Source organism: Pyrus communis, chromosome 10 (assembly GCF_963583255.1).
Source record: "Pyrus communis chromosome 10, drPyrComm1.1, whole genome shotgun sequence".
Taxonomy (NCBI): domain Eukaryota; kingdom Viridiplantae; phylum Streptophyta; class Magnoliopsida; order Rosales; family Rosaceae; genus Pyrus; species Pyrus communis.
Window position 1 is genome coordinate 26,209,622 of NC_084812.1, and position 27,030 is coordinate 26,236,651.

Here is a 27,030-nt window from a genome sequence, read left to right on the forward strand (position 1 = left end):
GCTGTTGAAGCTGAAGTTTTTGCAGTTTTGGAGGCAATCCGTGTGGCATGCTCCAAGAGGAATGTAATTTTTTATTCAACTGGAAAGGTGCTTGAGTCATATTGTAGTTATATTCATGTGAGGATTAAGGAATTATCTAAAGATTTAGAGTAAGCAGCTATGTTTGTTTATGTTTACCTCCAGAAATCTCTTCAACCTAGGTTGTGGGAGGAAATCCTCCGGCTGAACTAATGCATGTGCAGACATGTGCATCCTTTGTGCATGTTTTACACATGATTGAGAAAATGGCTCATTTTCCAATGACGAATTACATAGATAACATTGACTAATGAAACATTAAGATACCATTTGGTACGCGAGATGGGACAGGATCCACTCGTCTCACGCTTGGTGTGCCAATTTTCTTGGGACGCGTTGTCCCGTGGAACGGATTTTATTCAATTTTTTGTGCCGCTCCCCCCCCGGGGAACAACTTGTTCCAACCCATGGAACACAAAATTATAACTTTTTTGGACAACAATACCCCTCATCTTTTTCATTAATTTCACTTCAAAAATTAAACAAAACTAATCAAAATTCCAAAGATATCTCCATTTATGCACAATTAGCATAAAATATTCATTAAAAATCGAAATTTGCCTCAACTAATAATGTCACATTCCAGACCGGCTCCACCGTAGCATGATATTGTCCACTTTGGGTCCCGACCACGCCCTCACGGTTTTGTTTCTGAGAACTCATGAGCAACTTCCCAGTGGGTCACCCATCCTGGAATTGCTCCAGCCTAAACTCGCTTAACTTTGGAGTTCCAATTTACTCCGAAGCCAATGAGCTCCCAAAAAGCCTTGTGTTACATGGAGGTGGGCATGTGCATATAAGGCACATCACCCCTTCTCCGTTGGTTGATGTGGGATGTTACAAATAAACTCAAAAATTGAGTTCTCCTGTTTTTCGGGGATATCAAGCTTCTTTGATCACACTTCAAATTTTTCGGAAAACTAAGTGACAAAAACCCAACAAAAAGCAATTTTATTTGCATTTGATTTCTATATTCAAAGAAGAAAAACATCAAAATGAAGAAAACCCATATCGAATAAAGGGTTCCTGAGAAAGCCAAAGAGAGGAAATTTTAGGAAGAATAGAAGGGTACCGGGGAAAGCCGGTGAAAGGACGAGAGTTATGAGAGGAAGTGGAGGAAGAAGAGGAAGAGGTGGAAACTGGTAATGGCTAATCTATGAAGGGTACGATTGTCATTTAATCCTTCACTCCATTCTGGCCTGACTTACACAAAACATAGCATGGAACCTCTGTTCCGTTCCGTCTATTCCATCCCGTCTGTGTACCAGATGGTACCTAAGGTCCTTCTTATGGCAAACCACACATGAGATTTCGAAATATAAGAAAATTTGAAGGACGCACAAAAGAGTCCAAATTATCTATAACACAAAAGAACCATACAACAATCTAGTGAGTGACCCCAACGGCAAGTTCCTTGTAGTAGTAAACAGTCACCCACTTCCCGTTCACATCCACTTTCATTGCATGCGGCGAAATATCTTGAATCCCTCACGAAGTCCCAACCAATGATCTTGGTTAAATTGATCGCCCATTGCGTCAATGTACACATCGGATGACATGAACTTCTCATTCTCTTTTGTCGCGATCATCTTCATAGGTTGATGAGCTCTTTTCAATTTCCGCTTCAATGATGCGGGTTCTTCACATGATTTTCCTCATACTTAGTAATCCTCCCTAAAATTGTTTCAAGCTCATATTGCTCCCACGAACCTATGTCTTCGGTTCGGGAGGAGGTGGGAGGTGAGCAAGAGTGGAGAACCTGATAAGGTAATTTACTCGAACAACTTCCTCTTTTTTTGTCAGGTTCAAACAATTAAGAGTAAGCGTACAAAATGATTCAATTGTGCAGGCTGAGCCCCCATTATTCACAATTGGAGATGATGTCTTAGCCAATGCATCTGAAAATCAAACTGACCCTGACACAAAAGTTGTCGTGGAAAGTCTAAGCTTAATAAGCATCGACGAGCTTTTGGATTCGGCAAGTGAGGTCACTCATACTGTTTCTGGTTTTTGGCTTTTGTAGAAATCGGATAGAAAATACGTAAATAAATAGACATTACATCAAGTTGAAAATAGTGCTAATTAAGAAAGTGATTTGTGTGTAGGTTTCGAAGTTTCGGAGACAACACAAAAAGTTGGACGATTATCAGTGTCAGTTGCAACAAACATCCTTACATGGAAATGGAGCCAGTGTGAGGCCCTTCAAATGGGGAAGCAGCAGAAGTTGTCGACGTTTATAGTTGCTCAACAGAGACAAGAAAGTTCGATTAGATTTTCTAATGATTGCAACCTGCAGGAAAATGAAACTCCCTCTCTTCTTCCTTTGGGCGCTCCTACAGTATTTCCTTTCCTTCAATCATACACCTAACATTTGAATTTTTCCACTAATTTACCATCTGTTTTCACATTTCTTCTCTTAGATATTATTGCACTGTATGCACATTGTGTCTTTTGCGTATTTTGAGTTTCCGTAAACCATCTGGGACTGCAGAGTGGAAATCCATTCCTTGAATCAAGTGCTACTTCACTCAACCAATCTGTTGGCTCTTCGATGCTTTGCGCAACTGAGTATCAGCACTATCCACACTTTCAGCTGCCAACATCAAGCCCCTACGATAACTTTTTAAAGGCTGCTGGCTGTTGATCTGTGTAGAGAAAGTTTGGTAGCCCTTGTAGCACGTAAGAAATCGAGTGTTAGCAGCGTTGGTGCGAGCGGCAGTTGTATGTGCAACAACCTTGTGTTGTTCCCGATTCACCCTTGTTTTCTGTTCATATATTTACTGACTGCTTCCATTTATTTATTCATCAATTGTTGAGTAGGGAGGCTCATTTTATGCATCTTTGGGCTCTCCCTCCCTTTACATGTTTTGATATTGCAAAGTACGAGTTTGCTCACCCACACATTTTTTTGTCTCAATTGTTCACTTGTGAAAAAAAAAAGTGCAGAGAAAATTTAATGTAACCTTAAAAGTGTCAATAGGTAACTTTCATTTCATAAACACTGGCTTTCATACCATTATTGTGAAGTGAAAGCATGTTAATTTGTGTATAAAATTACTTAATTTTGGGTAAAAGACGAAGAAGAGGACAACAATCTACTTAACTTTTTTCTTATACCGTTGTTGGGTTATCATAATCTCTAAAACATTCTAAATAATTATCAAAACGTTTTGAAAAATTGCTATTTATTTAGGTCACCAACGTTAAATGACGACAATAAACACTGAAGGTGGTTTTTATTGACATGTCATTATGACACTCTAGATACCCAAATGGACATCTTTTAGCCAAGTTGAACCCTAAAGTTACTTGGCTACAAAGGGGTTAATTTGAGAATTTAATGCTCTATGAGTGAAAACATGTTTCAATACTAGTCATCTTTATCACTTAATAATAGTGACCTAACAATTATCTAATTTTCAAAACGCTAGATAGTTGTTTGAAATGCTTTAAAAGGTTGAGACTAATTTAAAATCACAAATAATACTTACATTGTATAAATTCTATAGTACAAACAATCTTCATTTGAAGATTATCCTTAAAAAATTATTCAAATTGAATATAGTTTAGTTATCTATATGTATCAAATATATGGATGATCATCATGAATACTTAATCTACTCGCACTATTGATTTGTTCCATCCATTTGGATGCATAAACAATCTATGATCTGAAATAATTTTTGTAGGATAATCTTCTAATACAAAATACAAATTAATAAAATTAAACGATTTCGATTATTTGCTTTTATACTAACAACCGAGTTGGTAACTTGTGTTTTGATTAGATATTTGCTTGTATACTAATCTAGCTCTTAACTTGTACATTATGTTCACTGATATGTTATTTATTTGCTTGTATACTAACCTGTCAAGACACCGATTTGTTATTTGTGATTGATGAAATCCACTCTTTCTTGATAGAAGTCTAGGAAAACACTTTTATAATTTATTCTGTTAACTGCTAAGTTTTGGAAATTAATCTGTGGACCGGCTTCTAAACTAGAAATTAGTGCATACTTAACCGTAGGAAGAGGACTAAAAATTGAGCGTTTCTTATCACAACCTTGTTTCCGTAGCAAAAGTATTTACCTGAACAATCATCGTCAGTTTACTCAATCTACTACAACATACAAATCAATACGTCAAAGCTTCCAATTGCATCCATTGGCAATCAAAAAATTCAAAAGCAATGAGGAAATTAGTCCATCGGTTGCCAACTTGGTCCATGACGTTCTTCATTCCCAGCAATTCTTCCAGCACCGGCACGTACTTGACAGCAACATAAATCTCGATACAAGTCTCCATATGCAGAACTTTGAAAGCGGGACAAGGCCTAGAAGAATAGCAGTCCTTCTCGGCACAACTGGTGTCGAAGACGATTTTCTCAACAAAGGATACGGAGGAGGGATGAGTATGGAGATGAGGGACTTGGAGCTGAGAAAGGGTTTGGGATATGCCGATCACCATGTTGTCGTAGCGGACTAGAACTGTGGCTGCGCTCACATCTACGGTCGAATTTTCTTCTTCGAACAATATATTGCCATCGTTGTGGTGATCGATACGGGGCCTTTTGATGACGACGTTGATGGTGATTAAGAACACGGGACATGGAAACTCGGTTTCAGGTACGAAAACACCTCTTAGACGTGTGTTGCAGTAAGTTTCACCCACCACTTCCCAACGTTCACTGGGCATGGCACCAGCGCCCATGACAAACAACTTCGATCGCGAAATTGGGAATTAACTCGGAACAGAAAACTAAAGTGGAAAGTTGAAGAAGAAGATTAGAGCTTGTGTGCTAGTTCGGTGCAAGAATTGCTATTATATACAAGGGTTTCCTTACCTGGGGGTTGGGGTTTCCAAATTGCTCTGGGAAATTCTTCATTCACAAGAAAAATATTCGACCGTTGGCAGAATTATTTTATTTATTCAAATCCTTCCCGCTTTTGTTAATTTTTTGGTTGGAAAATCCCTCCGCATTTCGGAAAAAGAAAACGAGCTCATTGATTTTATTTTATTTTTTATTTTTTTAAATGAGGCAAATTTTGTTGTCGTGGTCTATTTGGTGGTGAAATGATGCTTTCAATTTCACTCCTGTGGTGAAAAAGTTGTTAATAAAACTCTTGTGAGGTCTGATAATAATTAAGGTCCAAATCCAAACTTTGGTTAGTTTTCCATTAAACAAACTCACGCGACTATCACGTGGAGGGGTCAAATTCGTTATTTCACTCCAAATTATATCTTATGTCATGGACATCTAGTTTAATTGAAATTGATGTGGTTTTACAGGTTTAGTTTCACCTTGCGATGATGTTCAAGCTTCTTTTCTAGGAAATCCAATTTCAGTTAAAACCTAAGTTATGTTAGATCCACATGGCATACGAAGTAATTTGGATTGAAATAACGAATTTGGCATCTCCATGTAATAGTCATGTGAGTTTGTTTAACGGAAGACTAACGGAAGTTTGAATTTGAACCTCAATTGCTAATAGACTTCACTACAATGGTTTAATTAACAACTTTTTCATTACGAGGTGACATTAAAAGCGGCGTGTCACTGCAGAGACCATGAAAGTTTTGGACCATGTTATTATTTAAAAAGAAAAAACCGTTTCCTCTTTTATTAGTGTTATCTTTACTACCATTTCCTTAGTGCAAATGACATTGTTTATTAAAAAAATTAAAAAAAAAAATCAAAAAAATCAAAAAAATTACAAATTATAATAATTTATAATATATATTTTTTACAAAAATTAGATGAAAATGTTCTTAATTGATTAACGTAGATAAAAACAAGGATCAAATTGGTCAAATTAAAAACACATGAATTAAATTGACTCAATAACTAAAACACAAGGACAATTTTAATAATTAAACCAAAAGAGTAATAACAAAATCAAATTTTAAGGTCATTCTATTTCGATAAGAACGACTTTTGCGGTTTAAGTTCGTATGAAAAAAAAGAGTAACTAAACATTAAAATTTGAGACTATTACGTTTCGATAAGACCGAACGTGTGCAACGTCTAAGAAACGCCACACGTGCGGTGCATTTTTGGGAATGCGAGTCAGTTACGACTTAAGCCAGAAAAAAACCCCAAATTTACGACTTTACCTCACACTTCTTCTCTCCATTAAGCAGCTCTCTCTCCTTCTCACCACCACAGAAGGCAGACCAAAGAACATGGAAACACACGACGACGAGATCGACAATCACGGCACCACCGCTTCCTGCACCTCCGCCACAACCTGGACCGTCGCAGGCGGTTCCCTCGAGAATTGCGTCTCATTCGAGTCCTCTTTGTCTCCGATCGATGACGAGACTCCGAAATCCACCCCTGCGTCCTCTCTTATCCTGCACCCTCCATCACCCGATTCGGGCCCTTGCGAGATCACCGGTATGTTCCACAGCTTGTTTTCTCTGAAAACTTTACATTTTGGCCCCAAATGTATTGAATTTGAGCTTTAACTTCCTGATTGTATGAATCCTTGTCCTTTTATATTATTATTGTAGGTTAGGAGCTTGAATAGTGCTATTAAGAGTTTGATTAATAATTTCTGGGACTAAAGTGGACTTTCAGTTAGGATTAGGTTTAGGATTAGGATTGCCTAATTATTAGAACCACGAAGATGAAACGAAGCTAATTAGAGGGTCAATCTTGTACTCGAAAACGAAGATAAATGCAGGATTTTGCAGTGTAGTATGAGTTCAACTAGATAATATTTGCGAAAAGCAGCACTTGGTTGCTAGAAGTAGAAGTAATATCTGTTGGAGTACAAAATTTATTAAGTGGGGTCGGCTGTATGAACCATTGCACTTGGTTTTGCGCAAAGGTCAATGTGGCAATTTACTTAGTACATGCTATTGCAATCAATAAACACCCGTATAAATGCATCAAAGACTCTTGAGTAATGAAAAAAGAATAAACAAATGGTTGAAGTATGAGAGAAACAACTTACTTTTATAGTCTGATTGCAAATGACCAACAATGTTTTCCACTGCAGTTAATTTTACACAAAAACATGAGGTCCAGCAGGTTTATGTTCGAAGTACTGCCCGAGTCTATGAGATATACTATGCACCCGATATGCAGAGTGGCAATGAATATCTCTGCACTGTTCGCTGTGGCATTGCTGCCCGAGATGAAGACATGCTTCACACAGGTGATAATGAAGGTGTTTGTTCTGCAAATTCAAATGGGTCAAATGGGTCGCTGAAGGACCCATCCGAAGATAAGTCAAGAAATGGAAATAGTCTGAACAACAGTGAAGATGACTGGGTTGAAGTGAAAGTCTCAGAGACTAATGTGCTTGATAACAAAGTCAATTCATCGCAATTGAAGTTGCAATCTGCACAGGTATGTTGCTTTTCTCCATCTATATTAATCCCAGTGAACCCCCTCCCACTTTGTTTTTCTTCCGTTTCGTTTGTTCCCGTCTAGTCAATTTCTTTATATGGTGCTCTTCATGCTTGTGGCCACATGTAATTATGTTTTTGTCCATCATCCCTTTACAAAGAAACACTAAGAAACAAGTTTGAAAATTCTGAAGAAGACAGTGTTCTGGAGTCGGGACCCTATGCGCGCCATAGTAGTTGAGAGGACAAAAAAATTGTATTTATGAGTGCAATCTCCTTTGCATTGATCTTTGGCCAATCTCCTTTGCACTTTTCCAAGTTAATAACATATCATTACTGGTTCAATGCTTTTCAGATACTTCTTGCAATTGTTAGTGCCCCTTCTGTGCTCGTATTTGCAGGGAGGGGGAGGAGAGAGAGAGTTTTGGTGATAATGGGCTGGGTAGTGTAAACGGGAGAGCACTAATCTATATTGATTATTATCTTTTCTGATCAAGTTCTTGTATATCAGGAATTTTATGAAGCTACAGCACAGATTAGTGATGCAAGTCCTTGTGTATCCCTCACACTTCGTCTACTGTCGCTTGAGAGGAAAGATTGCGTATGTGTTGGTGAGGTGTATGTGTTTGCTGATCCAGTTGATACATCTGATTCAGAAAACCAAGTTAGTACCGTAGAAAATTCGGCTGGGAGTTCTCTCATGGCCATGCTTGTGCCTACTCTTTTACAATTTTCTAAAACAAGGGGTGCTAACCGAACACAAGACAAGCCAATTTCTGATACATGGGGAAAACAGAACTCTCTAGTGATTGGGTCAAAAGAAACTGATTCTATCAATGTGGCAACTAAGATTCAGGAGCAAGGAAAAGCCAGCATACCTGATCACCAAGAAGTAAAGGTTCCAGATGTTAATAGGGCTACTACTAGTACTGCTCAGTTATGTATCCCGTCACAAGTTGAAAGCTCTGTCCACCAGCTGTATTCTCGAATGGGCAGAATAGAGGATCTATTTTTGAGGTTTGAAGAAAAGATGCTAAAACCAATAAGCAGCATTGAGGCGAGGCTTGAAAGGGTAGAGCAGCAACTTGAAGTACTGGTAAACAAATCACATAATTCTGGATTGCCAACATGCTCAAGATTCTATGCTTCTTCTTTCTCATGCAATGAGTCTGAGTCTAACTCTTTCTATAATAATGGAAATGATTATCCCCGTAGTGAGGCATTTGAATCAGGTAAGAAGGACATTCAATCAGATGCACCCCTGACTATACCTAATGACACGTCTGCTTCAGTATATTCTACTCATTTGCTTCCAAGTCTGGTAGTAACTGCTCCTGAATTTTCAAATGGTGATGACGAGGAGGAGGAGGACGAAGAAGATCATACATCAGATGTAGTGATAGGTTCAGCAGAAAAAACAAGGCCTGCTTTGACAATTGATGATGCTTTAGCATCTGCACTAGCTGGATTCATGTCTTTGACTTCAACCCAACCAGAGAAACATGCTCAAACTCTTTCGGTTAAAGCTCCTGATTTTTTAAATGAAGAAGATGGTAGCACTGAGAGAAAAGAATTGACAAGAGTAGAACATGAAGCAGACACAGATTCTTCCATGTGCCTTGGTGAAGCTGGTGCGACAGAGAACATAAAAGGTTCACTTGCTGATTTGACAAAAAATTCTTCAGAGGGTGAGGGGAATGTGATAAAATCACCTAATGATGAGGAAACTGATAAAACACTCACAGTCGATGGACTGGACCAGCATTATGAGGGTGGAGAAGGAGGAAAACTTGATGGTGACAAGAGCATTGACAATGCAGTAGATCCAGCCACTGGTGGCATGTCTACAACTGATTTTTGTCAGATAACAGAAGATATTGAAAATGGAGACATCAGCACTGAGATACGCAACATTCTGGACCCTGATAACGCTGATGTTCGAAACCAGTTACCCCAACATCAGACTGATGATGGATATGATAACACGCAGGAAGATGCTAATACAGATTCTGATTTAACTCCTCCAAAGGAAGTGACAGAAGAGAAATCCGACAAAGATGCTTTGAAGAATATCCTCAAAATTTCACATGCTGCTTCTGTGGTGGATTTTGATATTCCAGTTCTGGATGTGAAATTCACTTCTCAGGATAGCTGTGACAATGGCTATTTTTCTCTCGAAGCCCTTTTAACCGAGTTGCCAGAATCAGTGACTGAATCTCCTTCTGTAAAGAAAAGTGACGAGGTGCTCCCAGTTGGCCCTGACGAACATGACTTAATTTTGGTGGACGGGACGTCAGTTGGTCCCGCCCCTGACGGTAATTTTTCTGTGGATATGGATTTCTATAGTATCGGAGAACCTTTGAGCTTGTGGGGTGACCATACATGCAATAGCCATGAGACATTTGCAGCAAGTCTCATTTGATAGTGCATAAGTTTGTTCACAACTTTGTTGATATGTACATATATTTGAGCTAGACATAATGTACTGATTGTTTCTTTTCTCCTCTCCTTGCTCACAAACCAAAACTGAGAGGCACATTTGGACGGGTGGGCAAGGTGCGATTGGTTCGGTTTAGGATTCAAACCGCAGACCGGGGTCGGGATAGTTTCGGTTTATGCATCAAACTAGTAGAATAACCGAACCAAATGCATTATGCATCTATCTCGTCATAAGTGGTTTCGTTCCGTTCGGTTTGGTTTGGTTTGTTTGGTTTTCTTCTTTTAGTAATTAGGATAAGTGGAGAGAAAAATGTTATCAAATTGAAATGGCATCTAAAGAGCTTTAAATAATCCAAATAAATCTTACGTAGACCTTCTCAGCACTCATTTTCATTTTCTAACGTTGCTTTAGAACCGCCTAATTTCTACATTATTCTTTGAATATCAACTATACAAAAAATCAATCAAATTAGAAAATATTTAACTGTTTGATTGATGTTATCAAAATTTTAGTTAGATTTTAAATAATGGCTAGTATTAAATAGGTGCACACGTTTTACTCGTATTGGTTAAGTCATACGTTCGGTTGGGCTTATTTTCAATCCATACTAGACTAGGCAAAGGAAATGTTCCGCTAACTCATAATGACAAGTGGTGTATTGATTTGATTACATTCCAGATTCAAACTCTCTTTTACTTGTTTAGTTTAGAAGAATATTAACACTTGTAATAATTTTTTTTTATTAATACGTGTCCAGATCCAAATGTGCCTGTCCCACGTGTACAACTTCCCTTTCCATCAGATCCAAAAAATAAAAATAGAAAACGAAAAAAAAAAAAAAGGAATAAAGGAGAAGGGGTAGTATATTAGCAATATTTCCTTCCACAATTTTCTGAAATTTGAAAATACACTGCGGTCAGTTGTCCGCTTGTAGAGAGGTAAAGTGGAGTGCTTGTGTGTTGAACTTTAACACTGAGAGCGTATCTACAGTTCAACTGCTCAGCTAAAACCCCTTTTGTTTCTTGAAATTCTAGGGTTGGGGTTTTTGGGGGAAAGACCAGAATGGAGGCTGCCGTGGTCGACGTCGGCTCCAAGCTCCTCAAAGCAGGACCCGCCGTTCCGGATCAAGCTCCTTCCATGGTAATTGTCAAACCGTATGCTCCAATTTCTTGGTCTCGTTTCGTATTTTCTGTTTGGTTGCTCAGAAAATGTTTTTGGTTTTATTTTGGGAAAGATGGAAAATTCCAAATGTGTGAAAGTTCTTTTGGGAAAATGGAAAATTCCAAATGTGTGAAAGTTTGGGCTTGTTTGTTGGTTTCCTATTGCCAGCTAGGATTTGTTTTGATTTCTTAAAGTCGGAATTCTAATTGGGAAATTTAGTAGCAATGGCTTGGGGGTTGGGGGGAGGGGGTAGAATCTCTGGTTTCTGGGAAAGTTGTGAGAAAGAGAAGGAAAATTGTGGTTTTTTGTAGCTCCAATTAATATTGCAGCAGAATAATGACTTCATTTGTGCGGGTGTCTGTTTCTCTTGCATCCGTGGCATGGATATCCTCTTGTTGTTGCTCACCAGTTGTTAGGAGAAAAGAATGCGATTTTGTCACGGTTATCCTCTTGGGGGAAATGAAACTTTGTATGGTTGTGTTAGCGTGAGTTGAGTAGACGACTGTGTAACTCAAGTTTGAGCTCTGAAGACTATCCTATTGTTAAATAACCCTTTTTGATATTGGTCTGATGGGAATGTTAATATATCTCAACTTTCCAAACTACATATTCAAAAACTGAAGTTGGCATGGTAATTGTAGATTGTCACATTTCCAATTGGTTCTTACTTTTCATTTCCCTCCCTCCCAACAATCTCCTCTTGTCACATGTATATATCCCTCCTCCTATCTTACTTTCAAGTTTTTAACTCTTATGAAGATGCACACAAATGATGCCTTTGCACATCATTTTCCAGCCCAACAATATTAAAAATATATTCCAGAACCAAAGCTGAAAAAACAGTTGATTCTTTCTGTCATAAATGATGAATTTGCACATCATTTTACTATGTATTCTAGTAAAATTTTGTTTTCTTGGAAGTTGTATATGTCCCAGATAGAGGAATTGATACTGACCTTTGCAAATACTTCTTAATTATTGTATGTGAAAGACTATTAGTATTCAGTTTCCAGCTGATTTGGTCTCTATCCAATTTCAAGGTAATTTGGGCTTGATATGCGCTCAACTTTTCAGTTAATCCGTGATTCTTGGGAAGTCTGAGGAAAAGAAAATCAATCAAGTAGTGAATTTCAGGTCATGGTCTTTATTCTGCAAAAAGAGAAACTTTTGATTTCAAAACAACAAAGGTGGATGTTTCGAAAAGTAAAGTTTTGTTTTAACTTTTAACTTGAATATAGAATCAGAAAAGAAAATTTTCTTTCTCTGGAAACAAAGACCAACATTTTTTTTGGACTTTACCATTAAAATCATTTCTATCTGAAATTACATATCTGGAAAGGAAGTGGTGAATCACTTATACTAAATGTAATGGTTGCATTGTACACAATGAAAATCCAATTCCGCTAACCCAGTAGTAGGTGATGAATCAACATGATTTAATACTGATTTCTTTCTTTTTTTTGTTTTTCATTAATGTTTGTCTTCTGTCATATGTTTCAGATAATTCCTAACCAAATGAAACGGCTTGATTTTGGATCAATGAATGATAGTTCATCACTTGAAGATATCGTTGTTGATCCAGTTGTGCGAGGTCTTATTACTGACTGGGATGCCATGGAAGACCTGTTGCATCATGTTCTATATACTGGCCTTGGATGGGAAATGGGCAACGAAGGGCAGATACTATTTACTGATCCACTTTGTACTCCCAAGGTTAGCTACTATGCTTCTTTCTGAACACTCTTTATTAATTTAATATAGACTAGACTGGTTCCATTATGCAATACTTTGCTGAAAATCCATGTACAGTGTTATTTTCACGTTTTTAATATATTTTTGTATAGTTTAATTTAATATATTCTATTGTAGTCTAGGCTGGTTCCATTGAGCACACTATCTAAGTTAAAACTTTCAGATATGATTTTATAATTGTTTTTGCCACTATTCTTGTTTAATTATACTTGAAAAAAATTTCTACAGCCTCAAGTTTATGTTTTATGAATCAGTTGTGTTGTTGTTGCACAATGTTAAATTTACCTTTCTGACATTATTTCACAATAGAGGAAAATCTTGTAGGGAGGAGTAAGGAAGCCTTGTTATCTCTCTTGAGAGAAATATCCTAGAAATAGAACTTGCTCTTCATAATTCCTTTTTGTCTTAGTGCAGATAATATATTTTCTCTAAAGAAAGATTAAAATTTTTTTTTCTGCCAGGCTGTCAGAGAGCAGTTGGTGCAACTTATGTTTGAGACATTTAACACTTCAGGCTTCTATGCATCAGAGCAAGCAGTATTGTCACTTTATGCTGTTGGACGTATCTCGGGATGTACTGTTGATATTGGCCATGGAAAAATAGGTATATATACCTTGCAGAAGGGAACCTTTATTAGTGGAATCTTGTCTATTGAATGCATAAATTTTTTGAGCTTTTCCTTCGTTTCTATACTGCAGGCCACGTTATGTGTAATCTAAAGATAATAAGTCTATCTATTCAGAATTCATTTTATCCTGTCTAGCATACAACCAGTCATTTGACCACCTTCACTATGCAAATATTCATTTTGTTTAAAATTTGTAATGTTTTAATATAATACAGATCTTGCAATATTAGAACGAAATATATTATTGATGGTTGATAGCTATCCCAAGCTATAACCATCTACATAATGTGCATTGGATGACCATATGATGATAATGGTCATGAAAGATGTCATGAAAGATGCACTGGTATCTGAACTAAAGGGGGCAAGTTTTAGTTAACACATCTGACCTGTTAATGGCGTTGACTCATCTCTGTGCAAACCAGGGAGTCAATATGGGATATGAAAATGTAAGCAAACTGATTGCTTTTTCATTTGTGCCTTTTCTGTATTTTGACCAATTTTAACAGATATTGCACCAGTCATTGAAGGTGCTGTTCAGCACATTGCCTCAAGAAGGTTTGAAATTGGAGGTACTGATTTGACGAAATTACTTGCTGAAGAGCTTCGGAAATCTAATCCTTTAGTCAATATCAAGATGTCTGATATAGAGAAAATAAAAGAGCAATATTCATGTTGTGCTGAAGATGAACTTGCTTATGGAAAGACCAAAAATTCATGCCAAATAGAGCAACATACCCTTCCTGATGGACAGGTATGGTTCATTGTTCGAAATTTTGATTGGGATAGATGGAGAAGACACAGATATAGGCACATAGTTGTTTGGCATGTTTTGGCTGAGGATATGTTGACTTCAGTATAATCATATTATGCCTGTAGTTTGCTATTATTTATGCAGTAACTTGCTTGCACTTATCGCAGTTATCTGGTTTTGTTTGGTGACAATCTATTATGTGTTAATTATAAATGTATAACGAGTTTATTGAAAAGTTATCCTCACTAAAATCTTCTCTCATCTTAAATGGTGAATACTAAAAATAAGATCTAGTATACATTCAAACACTTCTATCCTTTAGATATATTTTTTTTAAGGTGAATTTTTTTTATTTCTACCTTATGTTTTCTTTTTTATTCTTCGATATGTAAAGTTTGTAAACGCAAGATGACAGCAATCCCATCCCAAGGCATTTAGGTCACAGTTATTGTCATAGCCATCTATTTATGTTCCCCAAACCTTCTTTCCCACCCTCTTTTCTTTCATCGTTCTGCTTTTTCCCGTATAGTTATTATGCTTTACATGTATAATAACTTCATGTAATACTGGTCATTGGTTTAGGTCATTAGGATTGGAAGAGAAAGATATACTGTTGGTGAGGCTTTATTTCAACCATCCATCTTGGGTTTAGAGGCTCATGGAATTGTTGAGCAGCTTGTTCGTTGTATTTCAACAGTATCGTCTGATAATCACCGGCAGTTGCTAGAAAATACGGTACTGTGTGGTGGCACTGCTTCTATGATTGGTGAGTACAGTAATTACTAACTAGTAAGATGTATTTTCTTTTTTCCTTTTTTCTTCTCTTGAATACTCTTGTTAGATGAATTTTTGTATACATCACTGTGAGCCCTTTCTTTGGTTGGTTTCATTATCCTTGTCGTCCTTATCATTTTTAACAAAATGGATTCACCAAGTTTTGGGAATCCTTGGTTTCAGAGTTCCTTTTAGATGATTCTTCTTTGGAAGTATATTACAGTGCAAGGCAACAGATTTAAGAGCATGGCGAAATTTGAATTTGTCCTTGTTTCAAAAGAAATAGGAAATTTTGGTTCCTTTTTTTTTTTTGTATTGGCAGTTTGACTGCTGTTTATTTCAGGTTTTGAAGAAAGGTTTCAGAAAGAAGCTGGTCTATGCTCATCAGCTGTTCGTCCTGCTTTAATTAAGGTAATTTATAGTACCATTAAAACTGCAGTTGGGTTTTAGCTTCAGAGTTCAGGGTGGGGTAGGTTTGTAGTTCAAATCTTCCCAAGCAAAAAATCTGAAAGTGATTGGGTGAAATAGTCAACTTTCTTTCACATGGTGTCATCTCCACGAGTCACTGCATCGTGCCTATTTGTTTACCTGTAATCAGACAGAACCCTGTATAGGAAGTGCAAATTCTTAGTAATCTTGATGAAATAAGCTTCCAAGGTAAAATTTGAGGTCCAGATACTCTAAATGTATTATAGTGGGTCTCCTAATTGTTTCTGAGGCTGTATACAGTTCACAGCCCAGAGGTTGTGTTGGTTACTGTCATGACATTTCCCTATCTTATTTGCTACACGTGAACGAGTGATCATAATGTCTTATTGGTTCATCTATTTTTCATAAAACTTTGTACTCATGCACTCGTGGTTATATTTTCTTATTGCTACTGTTATACTTGATAGATTTTGTGCTTCAGCCTTGAACTTGTATTTAAAATGATTAACATGTTCATTGATTTGGAAGTGATTCTTGACATGAAGGCTTTGACTGGATATAAAAAAAGAAGTTTAAATTGATTATGTATGAAATTAATTAATAGAAATATTATTAGTTGATTTGTTGCCGGCGTAGCTCTACTGGAAAAGTGCTCTTACAACTTGGATTTGTAAATAGGAGTTGCATTGATCTGGTGTACAGTGAGCTGAATATTTGGATACGTTTGTTATTGCACGGTCTTGTAATTATATGCTTGAAATGTCTATACAGTCGTAGCGAACTGTCACATAAAGGATCACTTAATCTTTCATAATTTGTTCACCGCAATAATGTTAATTGTATTGAAATCAACAAGGTAAGCAATCACTGATTCACTTTCTTAGCCGGACTGAAAGTTATGATTTACGTAGCTTTTCCACTATTTTTTCTGTACTAACTGGACTGCCGATTTCTTCTTCTGATTGTTTTTTGGTGCGGTTTCAATGCAGCCTCCAGAGTATATGCCAGAGAATTTATCAATGTATTCAGCGTGGGTGGGAGGTGCCATACTTGCCAAAGTCGTGTTCCCACAGAACCAACATATAACAAAAGCAGACTACGATGAAACTGGACCTTCAGTTGTTCATCGGAAATGTTTTTGAGTATCTCTTGTCCGTAAAAGTTCTTGGAACTCTTGTTTAGTTTGATTAGCATACTTGTATTATAGTTGTTGGTAACGCTAACACAAGATTTTAGTCGATTAGTGTTTGATTTTTAGTATTCCACCAGTGTCCTCTCTCCCTCTCGAAACTGACGAAAAGTCGATTGGATTGGATTTCCACGGTCAAATCCATTAACACATCCAAGCTTTTTGGAAATCAAATTTAGAGATCTAGTTTAGGATATGTTTAGTAAGGGAGCTTCTGTTTTACATTCAACTTCATCCTATTCCGCATTTCATCTTGATGCATCGATGTAAACTCTCGAAGAATGGATGGCGAAGACGTCGAATAGGGAGCTCCGTATGAGTTATGCAAGCCTTTTCTTTCGGGGTTTACAAGTCATTTTGCAATTTTTCAAGGTTCTGGGTTCGCGACTTGTTCTGCAAATCGGCACAGAACTAATATAGATATTTCGATTGACCAAAAAATATATATAGATATTTCGAGTGTGGCCAGCCGAACAAGTGGGCCGGTTGATCAGCAGTGACCCGCTGAATGGCAAGAAAACCGTTTGGCGCCCCAAGGCCGAACACTCTTTGCAACAAGATCTCTTGTTCAAACTCCAATTATTTTTACGTTACATAATCCTCTATATATATATATATATATATTGACATGCACAAAGGAACCCAAAAATGGACGAGTAAAATGTCTGGTGACTAGCAATGGGCGTGGCAATTTCCAGTAGCCTTTGCTTGTTGCTGCACCGGAATTAACCGACGGGCACGAGGGGAAGAGGGAAGCCTACATATTTTGGTTTCGATTCTGAACTGTATACGGTGAAAGTTCAGGAACCAATTTTATTGTTTACGCGTTAAACTAATTAAGAGCATGTTGGAGAAACAGTTCCGATACGGTTTAAACTGACATTCTCACACGAAGCTTGGGCAGTTTCATCGGCTAGAGGTTTTAGGTTTACATCTTCTAACAAAATTTCTTGACATCTGAATTCCTTGCTGCAGTCAAATTTCACTGCCACTTTTGAAGCGCTCGTGCCTTTTACATTCTCATATAACACATTGCTAATTTCCACTGCCGAATCCTGGACAAAATGATTAGTATTATAATGTGTCATACTATTACGGTAGTAAGATAACGTGTTATATTATTACAGGAGTTGTTATTAGCACTTTAAAAACTCAACTTGCACCTCTCCAATTGGATTTCTCCTTTCCATATGTACATGTTTTGGGTGAATGATGACATTTGTTTAACGTGCTAATAACAGCTTATAATGATATGCATTCCAAAGAATACTTAAACTTTTCCGCCATTTAATAACTAACAAATTTTGGTTTTACTGTTAAGGTGTCTAACATGTAATGTTGCGGATGAAAATTTAAATTTGGACCGTGAATTCATTACCTGTTCTAGGCACGGTGTTTCCTGATCGCAGTAATGTTGGTCTATGATAATTGGATTGCTCACGTTGGCCATCACCACATTTTTGAATCTGATGTTTGTTGCATATCCAGACCCGCCCTATTTACCAAACAAAATTGACCAATGTCATTTGATTTATACATGTACATGAAATAAAATGAAAAACTTTTTTCTTATAGAGATCCTCTCCGGAGCCTGCTAACCGAGAAATTTGGACTGTTTAATTTAAATCATGTGTTCTCCATTAGTCCATTCTACTGGTCCATCTAACACAATCTCTCTCTCTCTCTCTCTCTAACGCCCATATATCTCACTTGAATGGTCCAAATTGCTCGGTCCGTGAGTTTTGAAACGTGAGAGCCGGAGATGATCTCACTTCTTTTCCTTGTCAAACCGTTAATTGATTGCATTGTATATGTAATGTATGTGTCTATGCATTCCCAATCTTACACATATATAGTTGAAAATGAAGTCTTACCTGCCAAGTCTTAATTCGCAATCCATTAGTGGTGTCCATAAGGTTGGCTCTAGAAACCATCACATCTGAAACCTCTGCTTGTGAATTTCCAGCTCCTAGGCTTCCAATGCTGCAATATGACATCACCAGAACGAGTATGAAATTAGTTAGTTCAAATAATCGAAAAATTAATATCATGTAAATGTATCGGATGAAATCTGACCTGATTCCATGACCTGGTCCACATGTTATATCCTCAGCTCGAACATTTTTTGACCCACTTACTATCGAAATACAGTCATCACCTTCAATTGATCAATAACAAGAAAGAACACATAAATTGTATTAGTTTTGATGAATTACTAGGTTCATGATTTTTATGTCGACTAAGATTATGTCATGTTATGTTGGACACTAAATTAGGGCATCTCTAATGGAAGATGCAAAATATCTTAAAATGTGTATGTTACATTTTTTTTATTGGTCGAAAGATGGCAAACTCTTCAATAGAGATATATAAAATATGCATTTTGGCCGAAAGATATAAATAAAAATCTAAATGTACATATTTTTTACATCTTTAGTCTGAAAAATGAGATCTCAAATTTCGTTGTAGTAGAACTCCCATCTACACCTCTTAGAATAGATCTAAATATTTTTTTTGCATCTCACGATTAAAGATACTAATTATATTTTAAACTGATAGTCTAATAACATAAAATGTTAGGAAAATTTCGACACGAGTTTAGAACATGTACCTGTCTTAATGAGACAGTTGTTAATCCCAATATCCTGTGTTGCTGATACATGGATTCCATCTGTGTTGGGGCTATCCCCTGGTGCGGTCACTATGAGATTCGAAGCTTTTACATTCACACACGACTCAAAAGATAGATGCATTTTTTGGGCATCTCGGAACCTCAAATTATCAACTTCCAAAGTGTTGCACCCCAAGAAAGTCACGGCCTTTCATCAACAAGAAAAAGAAACAACGAAACAGATGTCAGTATTTAATAGGCAGAATCGAAAATTCAACATCCTAAGAGTGCTTTTTTCATATAATATTATATTTGTTAGGTATAATCATTAGTACTTGGAAATAAATAGGACCCAAAAACTTACATTTGGTGCGGTTGTGCAATGCTGTGAGATAATGGAAGGTTCCACAAAAGAAAAGAAAATAAAATATGTTAGTCCTTGCATATAGAAATGGGTAATCAAAGTTTAAAGTTAATATAACTTAAGAGTTGTTTGATAATCATTCAGTTTTCAATTTTTTGTACATTTTTTTTAAAACTAAAAAAATATCAAACCATTTCGTTTTATTTTTGTATTCAAAGTCTTTTTTTTTTTTTTTTTTTTTTTTTTGAAAAATGAAAACTAAACACTAAAAACAACTTTTTTTAGTTTTCAAAATTTAAAACTAAAAAATAGTTACCAAATAAATTTTTGTTTTTCAAAATTATAAAAACTAAAAACTAAAAACTAAAACGATTGTGAAAATGGTTTCTAAGTCATGCACAACAATAGAATTAGTTGTGGCATAACTTACACGGGATTCGTCAACTTTGCATGAGCTTTGCCACCATTTCCTTCCATTGCCATCGATGGTGCCACCACCTTCGACTCTAAAGTTAGTCAAATTTGCAAACAGAATCCAATGCCGGCCGTCCTTATAATCTGATTGTTTGGTAGAGGCTTCGATGGTTCCATATATCTAGTAAAATGAATCCAATTAATAAGAGCAAATAGTTTTTTTGCTGTAAAATTTAAATTATAAAAGGTACCAAGTAATTTTACGTACATGTGTACCAAAATTTTGATACAAATCTTGTTTCATTAGGTTTGATATTCAGGTCGCACGAAAGATGTCATGAACAAGTCAGGCAGTTGCAGTAGTAAATATGCATGCTATGAACTAGGTCAACAAGTCATACAGTTGCAATTAGAATATGATTATAATTTATGTTTTGGGTTTATTGCAGCACACCGAATCTAAACCTCAAAGTTCAAATCTTCAAACAAGCTTTCGAACGAGATACATTATGGACAATACGAATGCATGCGTTTCTTATCCCCGATTGTAATTTACATATTTTTTAACATACATATATCGTACGATGACGTAACATGTAAATAGTTATAGGGATATTGTTGATTTTATATACGTATGTAAATGTCCCCCTTCAACGATGAAAATTTCAAAAGTGTTATATATATGTATATAGTTAGTATTTAACATTAAGTGCAATTGTGTAAATTGGAAGTAGAAATTATATACACAGGATATATATAATCTCTCTATAATATTTTTTATATTTATAATTGTATTACTTGGGGAGCAAGTAATTCTATCTCTATACTATTATAAATAAAAGCACAAGACACAGGAAAGCACACAAAAATTCTTTAGCCCCTTCTCTATCTCTTGTCGTCCATCTTTCTTTCTCTCTCTAAATTTTCACCTACAACAAAAAGTAGTATGTGTGTGTGTGTGTGTGTGTGTGTGTGTGTTCTTTATACTAGTATTTCTATATTCACCCACCCCCTCCTCACCGAGAAATTATAATGTACGGGGTTGGCTTGTCCGGACCACACACAAAAAACTCCCCTTTCCCCATCCACCCCAGGATTTTTTCATATTCACCTTGTCCCCATTTGTGTCCCATCTCCCTCTCCCTCCACATCTGGTAGCCTCACACAAGCTCCTCACCATCCATCTATATGATTCTAGTTGCGCACCAAACATATATATTAGGTCGATTGTAGATGGATGGATATATAGTTTGCATGTTATATGTGTGTTTAATGTCGTATATATGTGACTAACCTTGAGCGTGACCTGAGATTTGCAAGGGCCAGAGAAATCCATTGGCTTCAGTTGATAGACCCCATTCCTAGGGACGACGAGCTCAACATCACTTTTAGAAGAACAAGCCTTCTTCCAAGCTTCCGTAAATGCCTATATAAAACACAATTAATTATCAAACGCCAACCAGTTAACAACCCTCACTAATCCTACTCATGATTAAACACATAATCTTCAGGAGAAGAGCTCGAGGAGTATTACGACTGCGGCTCTCCTCATACAAATGGGTTACCTGGGAATCATCCGATCCATCTCCTTTTGCTCCAAAGCTATCCACATTTACAGTAACATCCATTGCTGAAGTTGATTGTAGCCGGCGTATTCGATGGTGACGATGAAGATCATGTACAACTAGTGGGTTATCGGGGTCACTACTAAAAGAGAAGGAAAAGGAGACTAATATTATGAGAAGTACACAGAGAAAATGGCTTTGTGAAAACATTTTAACTTTCACTTTTGGGTGCAGACACAATTGCATGTCCACAATTCCAGACGTTCAAGACAGACGCTTGGATTATATGTGGGATGTGATCATGAAGGCCTAGTGCATATATATATATATATATATAGGAGAGTAGTCAAAGCTTTCTACAGAGAGAAGGGAGGGACTTTGAAAATTAGAAGCAATGAAGACATAGAGAGAATCTTCATGAGTCAGAGAGGTATGGAGATTGAGAAGCAGAAAATTGAGAAGAAAGGATTTGGTTGGCAGGTAGTCGACTCTGGTTTCATATAATTAGTTTTCTATCCACTGAAGGAAAAAAAAAAAAAAAAAAAAAAAAAAAAAATATATATATATATATATATATATATATGATCCACTGAAGGAAAATATATGATGAAATATGAATCATAACGCTCGAGTTTATTACTGGTGTTTGTTTACCAACACACCAGAAAATACAAATCCTACACCAATTAAAAACTCTCCCTAAAAAAAATAGGCTTCTCATATTAACACCCTACAAATTATTGAATAAACCCCACATACTTAATACACCCTACATTTGCTTTTTCAATGAAAAATTATCTTAATACACGCCATGTACTTTCCTATAATACCCTCACACCTCACATTCCCAATATACACCTTACATTTTCTACATGCACCCCATATTTTCTATACACCCCACATTTCTCAAATCTTATAAAGCTTTTAATTTGGACAAAAAATGCCAATTGGAATTTTGACAAAAGATGCCGCCTGAGATTTAAAGCATATGTGGCTTGTTTTCAATTCCACCATTAAAACCCATGTTGTTTGTTTTTAATATTTGGTGGTAATTTTAGGTGTTTAATTCTTCATGTAATCCCTGTGATCCCTAAAAGATGAATACGAACATAAAAGCTTGAATAACGATGTCGTCAAAATCACTAAAACAATAAAGAATATGAAGTCTTACCTCATGTGAAGCTTCCGAAACATCGATTTCATGTATCATTCGTTAAAAATAATTTTTCTCAATCAACATGTTTGTAGTTTCATTAGTTAGGGTTTTGTTCAACAATGGAGGGTCGGAGGGATTTTGATTTGGGGTGTATTTAGAAATAATTTTTTTTAAAGCTAAGAAGGTCAAAATTGTCATTGCATAGTAGGGTAAATAAATCATTTAATATTAAATTTTAATGTGGAGTGCATTCAACATTTTGTGGGATGCTAATATAAAAAGCCAAAATAAACATCAATTAAAGATTTAGGAAATAAGCAAGTGACCCTTTACCACAGTGGTGGAGAAGAGTGTTGTTCTTACAACCATGGCGTGGGTTCGAACCCTGTTGACCCTCTAATCTAATAAATCTATTGTTTGACAAAAAAAAAAATTAGGAAATAAAAACCCAAATAAGAAATTAATCAAACCCATTAAAACGTTTGAGATATATTCTAAAAGTAAATCATAAACTAACACATGTTATAATAACAGTAACTTTTTAACATCATGTATCAGTATGTCGATTTTTCGCAAATACCGTGTTTGGTGAATGTGAACTTGTAGATAAATGCGTAATTTTCAAAACTTCAAACAAGAGCTGATGATACACATAACTGATTACAAGTCATAGTTAAGTCAAATTCATAAGAGTCATGATTATTGAAAGAATACGGATTAAAAAGTCAGAGTGGCCCAATATTTGGAACACTTTTTCTATATGAGCAAGCGGAAGTTATGGTAATCTTCCTTTTAGTTAGTAGATGTGTTAGGTATAATCTGGCAGTTAGCATTGTTGAACGATGATGCTAATAGCAGGTATTTATCCACTTTTAGTTGGAACTCCCGCGGACATTCAACTAAATTATGATATGGACTTGGAAATCTAATTCAGTTCCCACCTTGAGTGCCAAGACTAGAGCATTGGCATTAACAAAAACATTATGAAATTCATCTAAATTAAGAGCTTTGTCAAGTCCTCTGGAAAAGTTGTCAAACCATTTTACCATATGTTGTGCCGAAATCTCCTTCATCACCATTATTGTGGAGGCAAATGGAGGGGCGTAGCCTAACTAAGGCGTAGAGTTTACGGAGGAGGCTACGCACTAACTAAGGCGTAGAGTTTACGGAGAGATTTGTTAGCGCGCCGAGAACACGATTTGATACATCAAATGTAATAATATAATTGGTTAGAAATTTTTTTTCAAGTTTCCATCCAAATTCTCAATGCTTTTGGGATATAGATGGGAATGCTAGCCTAATGTGAGATTCCTTAATTTTTTCAACAGAAATATCGACAATCTTGTGGATATTTTATCTGAAAATTACAAAAGGAGTACTAGGAGAATCCAAAGGTTTTGCTCCACATCAAAAGGAATCTTGGTGGTGGAATGAGGAGGTACATGAAAAGGTTAAGGCTAAGAAGCAATGTTGCAAAGCCTTATAAAATGATAGAACCAATGAAAATTGTGAGAAGTAGAAGATAGCGAAGAAGGAGGCAAAGAAAGCCATAAGAGAAGCAAAGCTAGTGACTTTTGACTGCATGTATAAGTGATTAGATACCAAAGAAGGAGAATTAAATATCTATAAACTGGCTATAGTAAGGGAAAGTAAGACAAGATACTTCAAACCAAATACAAATGTTATAATATAAATGGACAAGCAAATAAAAATATTATAATTTAAGTGGGAAGAAACCACAACTGCTCTGTGTTATTCGTACACCGAAAAATCTCTCTTTATTAGCTTGTTTACCTTTGTTTTTGTTAAGTTTATGTTATTGATTTCTCTTTTGTTTTTCATCTTTAGTTTTCATTTTTTTTTATTATACTTCCACGTTCCTCTTATCAACCTTCATTCAACTTTATCCTTCATTTTTCTCCCTGTTATTAATAGCAAAAACTTAAAAAAAAAAAAAAAAAAAAAAAAAAAAAAAGAGAAGAAGAAATAGTTACAAAACCGATCTAAAATAAACCTTAAAACATTGTCATTGTGACTTTTGATCATAAGGTATGAAAAACTTTTTTTTAACTTACGTAATGTGCGGTAAAGATTTGAGCCGAAATTCGTCAGATTTTGACACTAATAAAATCCTTGTCTGGACCTACTTTGATTCATTAACTTTGACAACACCGAAATCCCTAATTTTCTCCCTCATTTTCTTCGATCTTTGATCTTCCTTCCATCCTCTCTTTCTTTCTTCCTCCTCTTCTGTTTCCTCTTGGTCCTGCAGTTTAATCAAATTATAAAAGTCATTAATTAATTAATTAATCTCACTTTGGACCAAATGAAGGGACATGGATCTTCTTCATACCTCACTGTCCGGAACCCAAAGAGTAAAAAATTTGGACCACTCAAATTGAGTATGACGGCCTCCTTTACTCATTCCGTTGACCCACCTCACACAAATCAAAGGGCAGATTTCTTTTTTTCTCTCTTGGACGGTCCAGATTTCATAATCCTTAGACTTTGGACAGTAAAGCCTAAAGAAGATCCAAATTCCAAAGAAAATCATCCTCATTCATCCGGACATTAAAGTTCGGAGAGGGTCCAAATTTCAAATGAAGTCATCTCATTCAGTCATATCTCACTTTGGAACCAATTCAGCCTTCTTGAACTTCAGTCATAAACCTTAGAAACGCACTCAATCGTTCTTATTCTTCTTTTCTTCCCCATAACCTATATTAATATTAGTACCAGTACTCCCATTTTCCAACTGAAACTGGATTTGACTCCAAATTCTAACCAATTTTTCAAAACTTGAATAATTTGAATATGTATAAATAATCTTTAATTTGTGTTGATACGTTGTACCAGTAATACATGATCATCGTGGAAATATGGCGTTAGTTGCCATCCAACAAGGCTTTTAAAACTGCAGAATAATGTCACCAAAAGAAAAAGGGTACTGTTATACACATGCCTCTTTTTTACCTCCTACACATTCTTCTCAATTTCCGGCTGTTGGATCAAATGAATTGAAGAAGATCAAATGACATAAATTAACATAAGTGTGTAAAAGGTAAAAAATGATGTTTGGATAGCACCACCCAAGGAAAAAAAAAGTTTTTTTTTTCTTTTAATGTGAAATATGTTGGGTTTTGTGACTCGAAACTAGGATAATGCAAAAATTAAGTTTGTGCTACATGTCGTTTGGTGTCCTATTTGAGTTTGGATTTGACTTCTTAGTTGGATTCCTTGCTTGGTGGATAGATTTAGTTAATTACCTATTTGATTATTAGGATTTGGATTTACTTCCAATTAGGATTAGAATCCTCATTGTAACTTAAGTCTTGTGCCCTATACATAGGACCTTGGGGTTAAGTTTATTTTGTGTGCCGTCACCATTAGTATTGGGTTTTGGGGTGGAGGTCACTGTTTGGGATCATGAGTGTGTGGAAAACTCATGGCTCATTCATTTGGCAATTTGGTGAAAATCAATTTGTGAGTTAGAGAACACTTTTGGAGAATATTCTCCATTTGTTTTGGGTTCTTTACTTGTTTATTTTAAGGTTTGTAATTTGTGGGTTTGAGTTGTGAGAGTTAAAACACTATTTTGTAATCTCCATTTGTTCAATGAAATTCCTCATTGTGCTTCGCCCATGGACATAGACTTTACGCCGAACCACGTTAATCTCTCATGTTCTTTTGAGTTGATTGTTTTAGCTTTCGCCTATGACTTTGATATTTGGTACTTTGTTAGAATTCGCTTCCGCTTACGCTTAAAAGTACAACAAAATAGTGATTTCATTGGAAAATGTCAATCCATGAGAAAGAGCATTCTAGATTAAATATGGGGGTTAATGCTAGGGAGATCAATTTTTTAATTAATTTTTTAAATCATATGACACGGTTGTTGATGATTGAATTATTACTTAAGTGTTGATTAATGTGGTTATTTCTTATTGGTGACACATTCTTTGGTTTACAAATTTGGTCTACCTAGCATTTGCTAATGCCAAATGTCATTCACCCCTTGATAATTTCTCTAACTCTAATTTCCACCATCATCACTGCTACTGTACTATGTACTACATGATGTTGTCCAAATAGAATCGAGATCCTCTCTAGATCTAGAGAGCCAATGAACTCAGAGATTCGGATTGTTCAAGGAAGGGAGAGAGATTTGGACTCGTGTGTGAGCTGGCCAGTAGAATAGGCTAATGGGGGTTGTGAGTGGTCTAGATTCTTGGGTCCGCCGACTCCGAACACAAAGATCCAGAGAGGAGCTAAATGTCCAAGTCCCAATGAAAATGATTATGGGCATAAGCAACAAAGCATAATCATGATGTCAAAGAGAGAGGAGAGGTAAAGAGT

General features: G+C 36.2%; 2 protein-coding genes and 1 pseudogene across 2 annotated transcripts; 2 read left to right on the forward strand and 1 right to left on the reverse strand.

Annotated features, from left to right (window-relative positions):
* The first annotated feature begins 6,210 nt into the window (after positions 1–6,210).
* LOC137747393 (uncharacterized) lies at positions 6,211–9,937 on the forward strand. The gene is made up of 3 exons (XM_068487498.1): positions 6,211–6,478; positions 7,086–7,438; positions 7,949–9,937. Exons 1-3 carry the CDS (start codon positions 6,265–6,267, stop codon positions 9,857–9,859), a joined length of 2,478 nt encoding a protein of 825 aa, XP_068343599.1. The 5' UTR covers positions 6,211–6,264; the 3' UTR covers positions 9,860–9,937.
* Positions 9,938–10,781: 844 nt separating this feature from the next.
* LOC137748492 (actin-related protein 7-like) lies at positions 10,782–16,640 on the forward strand. Its single transcript, XM_068488649.1, has 8 exons — positions 10,782–10,815; positions 10,912–11,017; positions 12,539–12,751; positions 13,252–13,393; positions 13,928–14,172; positions 14,755–14,938; positions 15,290–15,357; positions 16,365–16,640. Exons 2-8 carry the CDS (start codon positions 10,940–10,942, stop codon positions 16,515–16,517), a joined length of 1,083 nt encoding a protein of 360 aa, XP_068344750.1. The 5' UTR covers positions 10,782–10,815; positions 10,912–10,939; the 3' UTR covers positions 16,518–16,640.
* A 751-nt stretch (positions 16,641–17,391) lies between these two features.
* On the reverse strand, positions 17,392–21,969 carry LOC137748098 (polygalacturonase-like; annotated as a pseudogene).
* Positions 21,970–27,030: the final 5,061 nt, after the last annotated feature.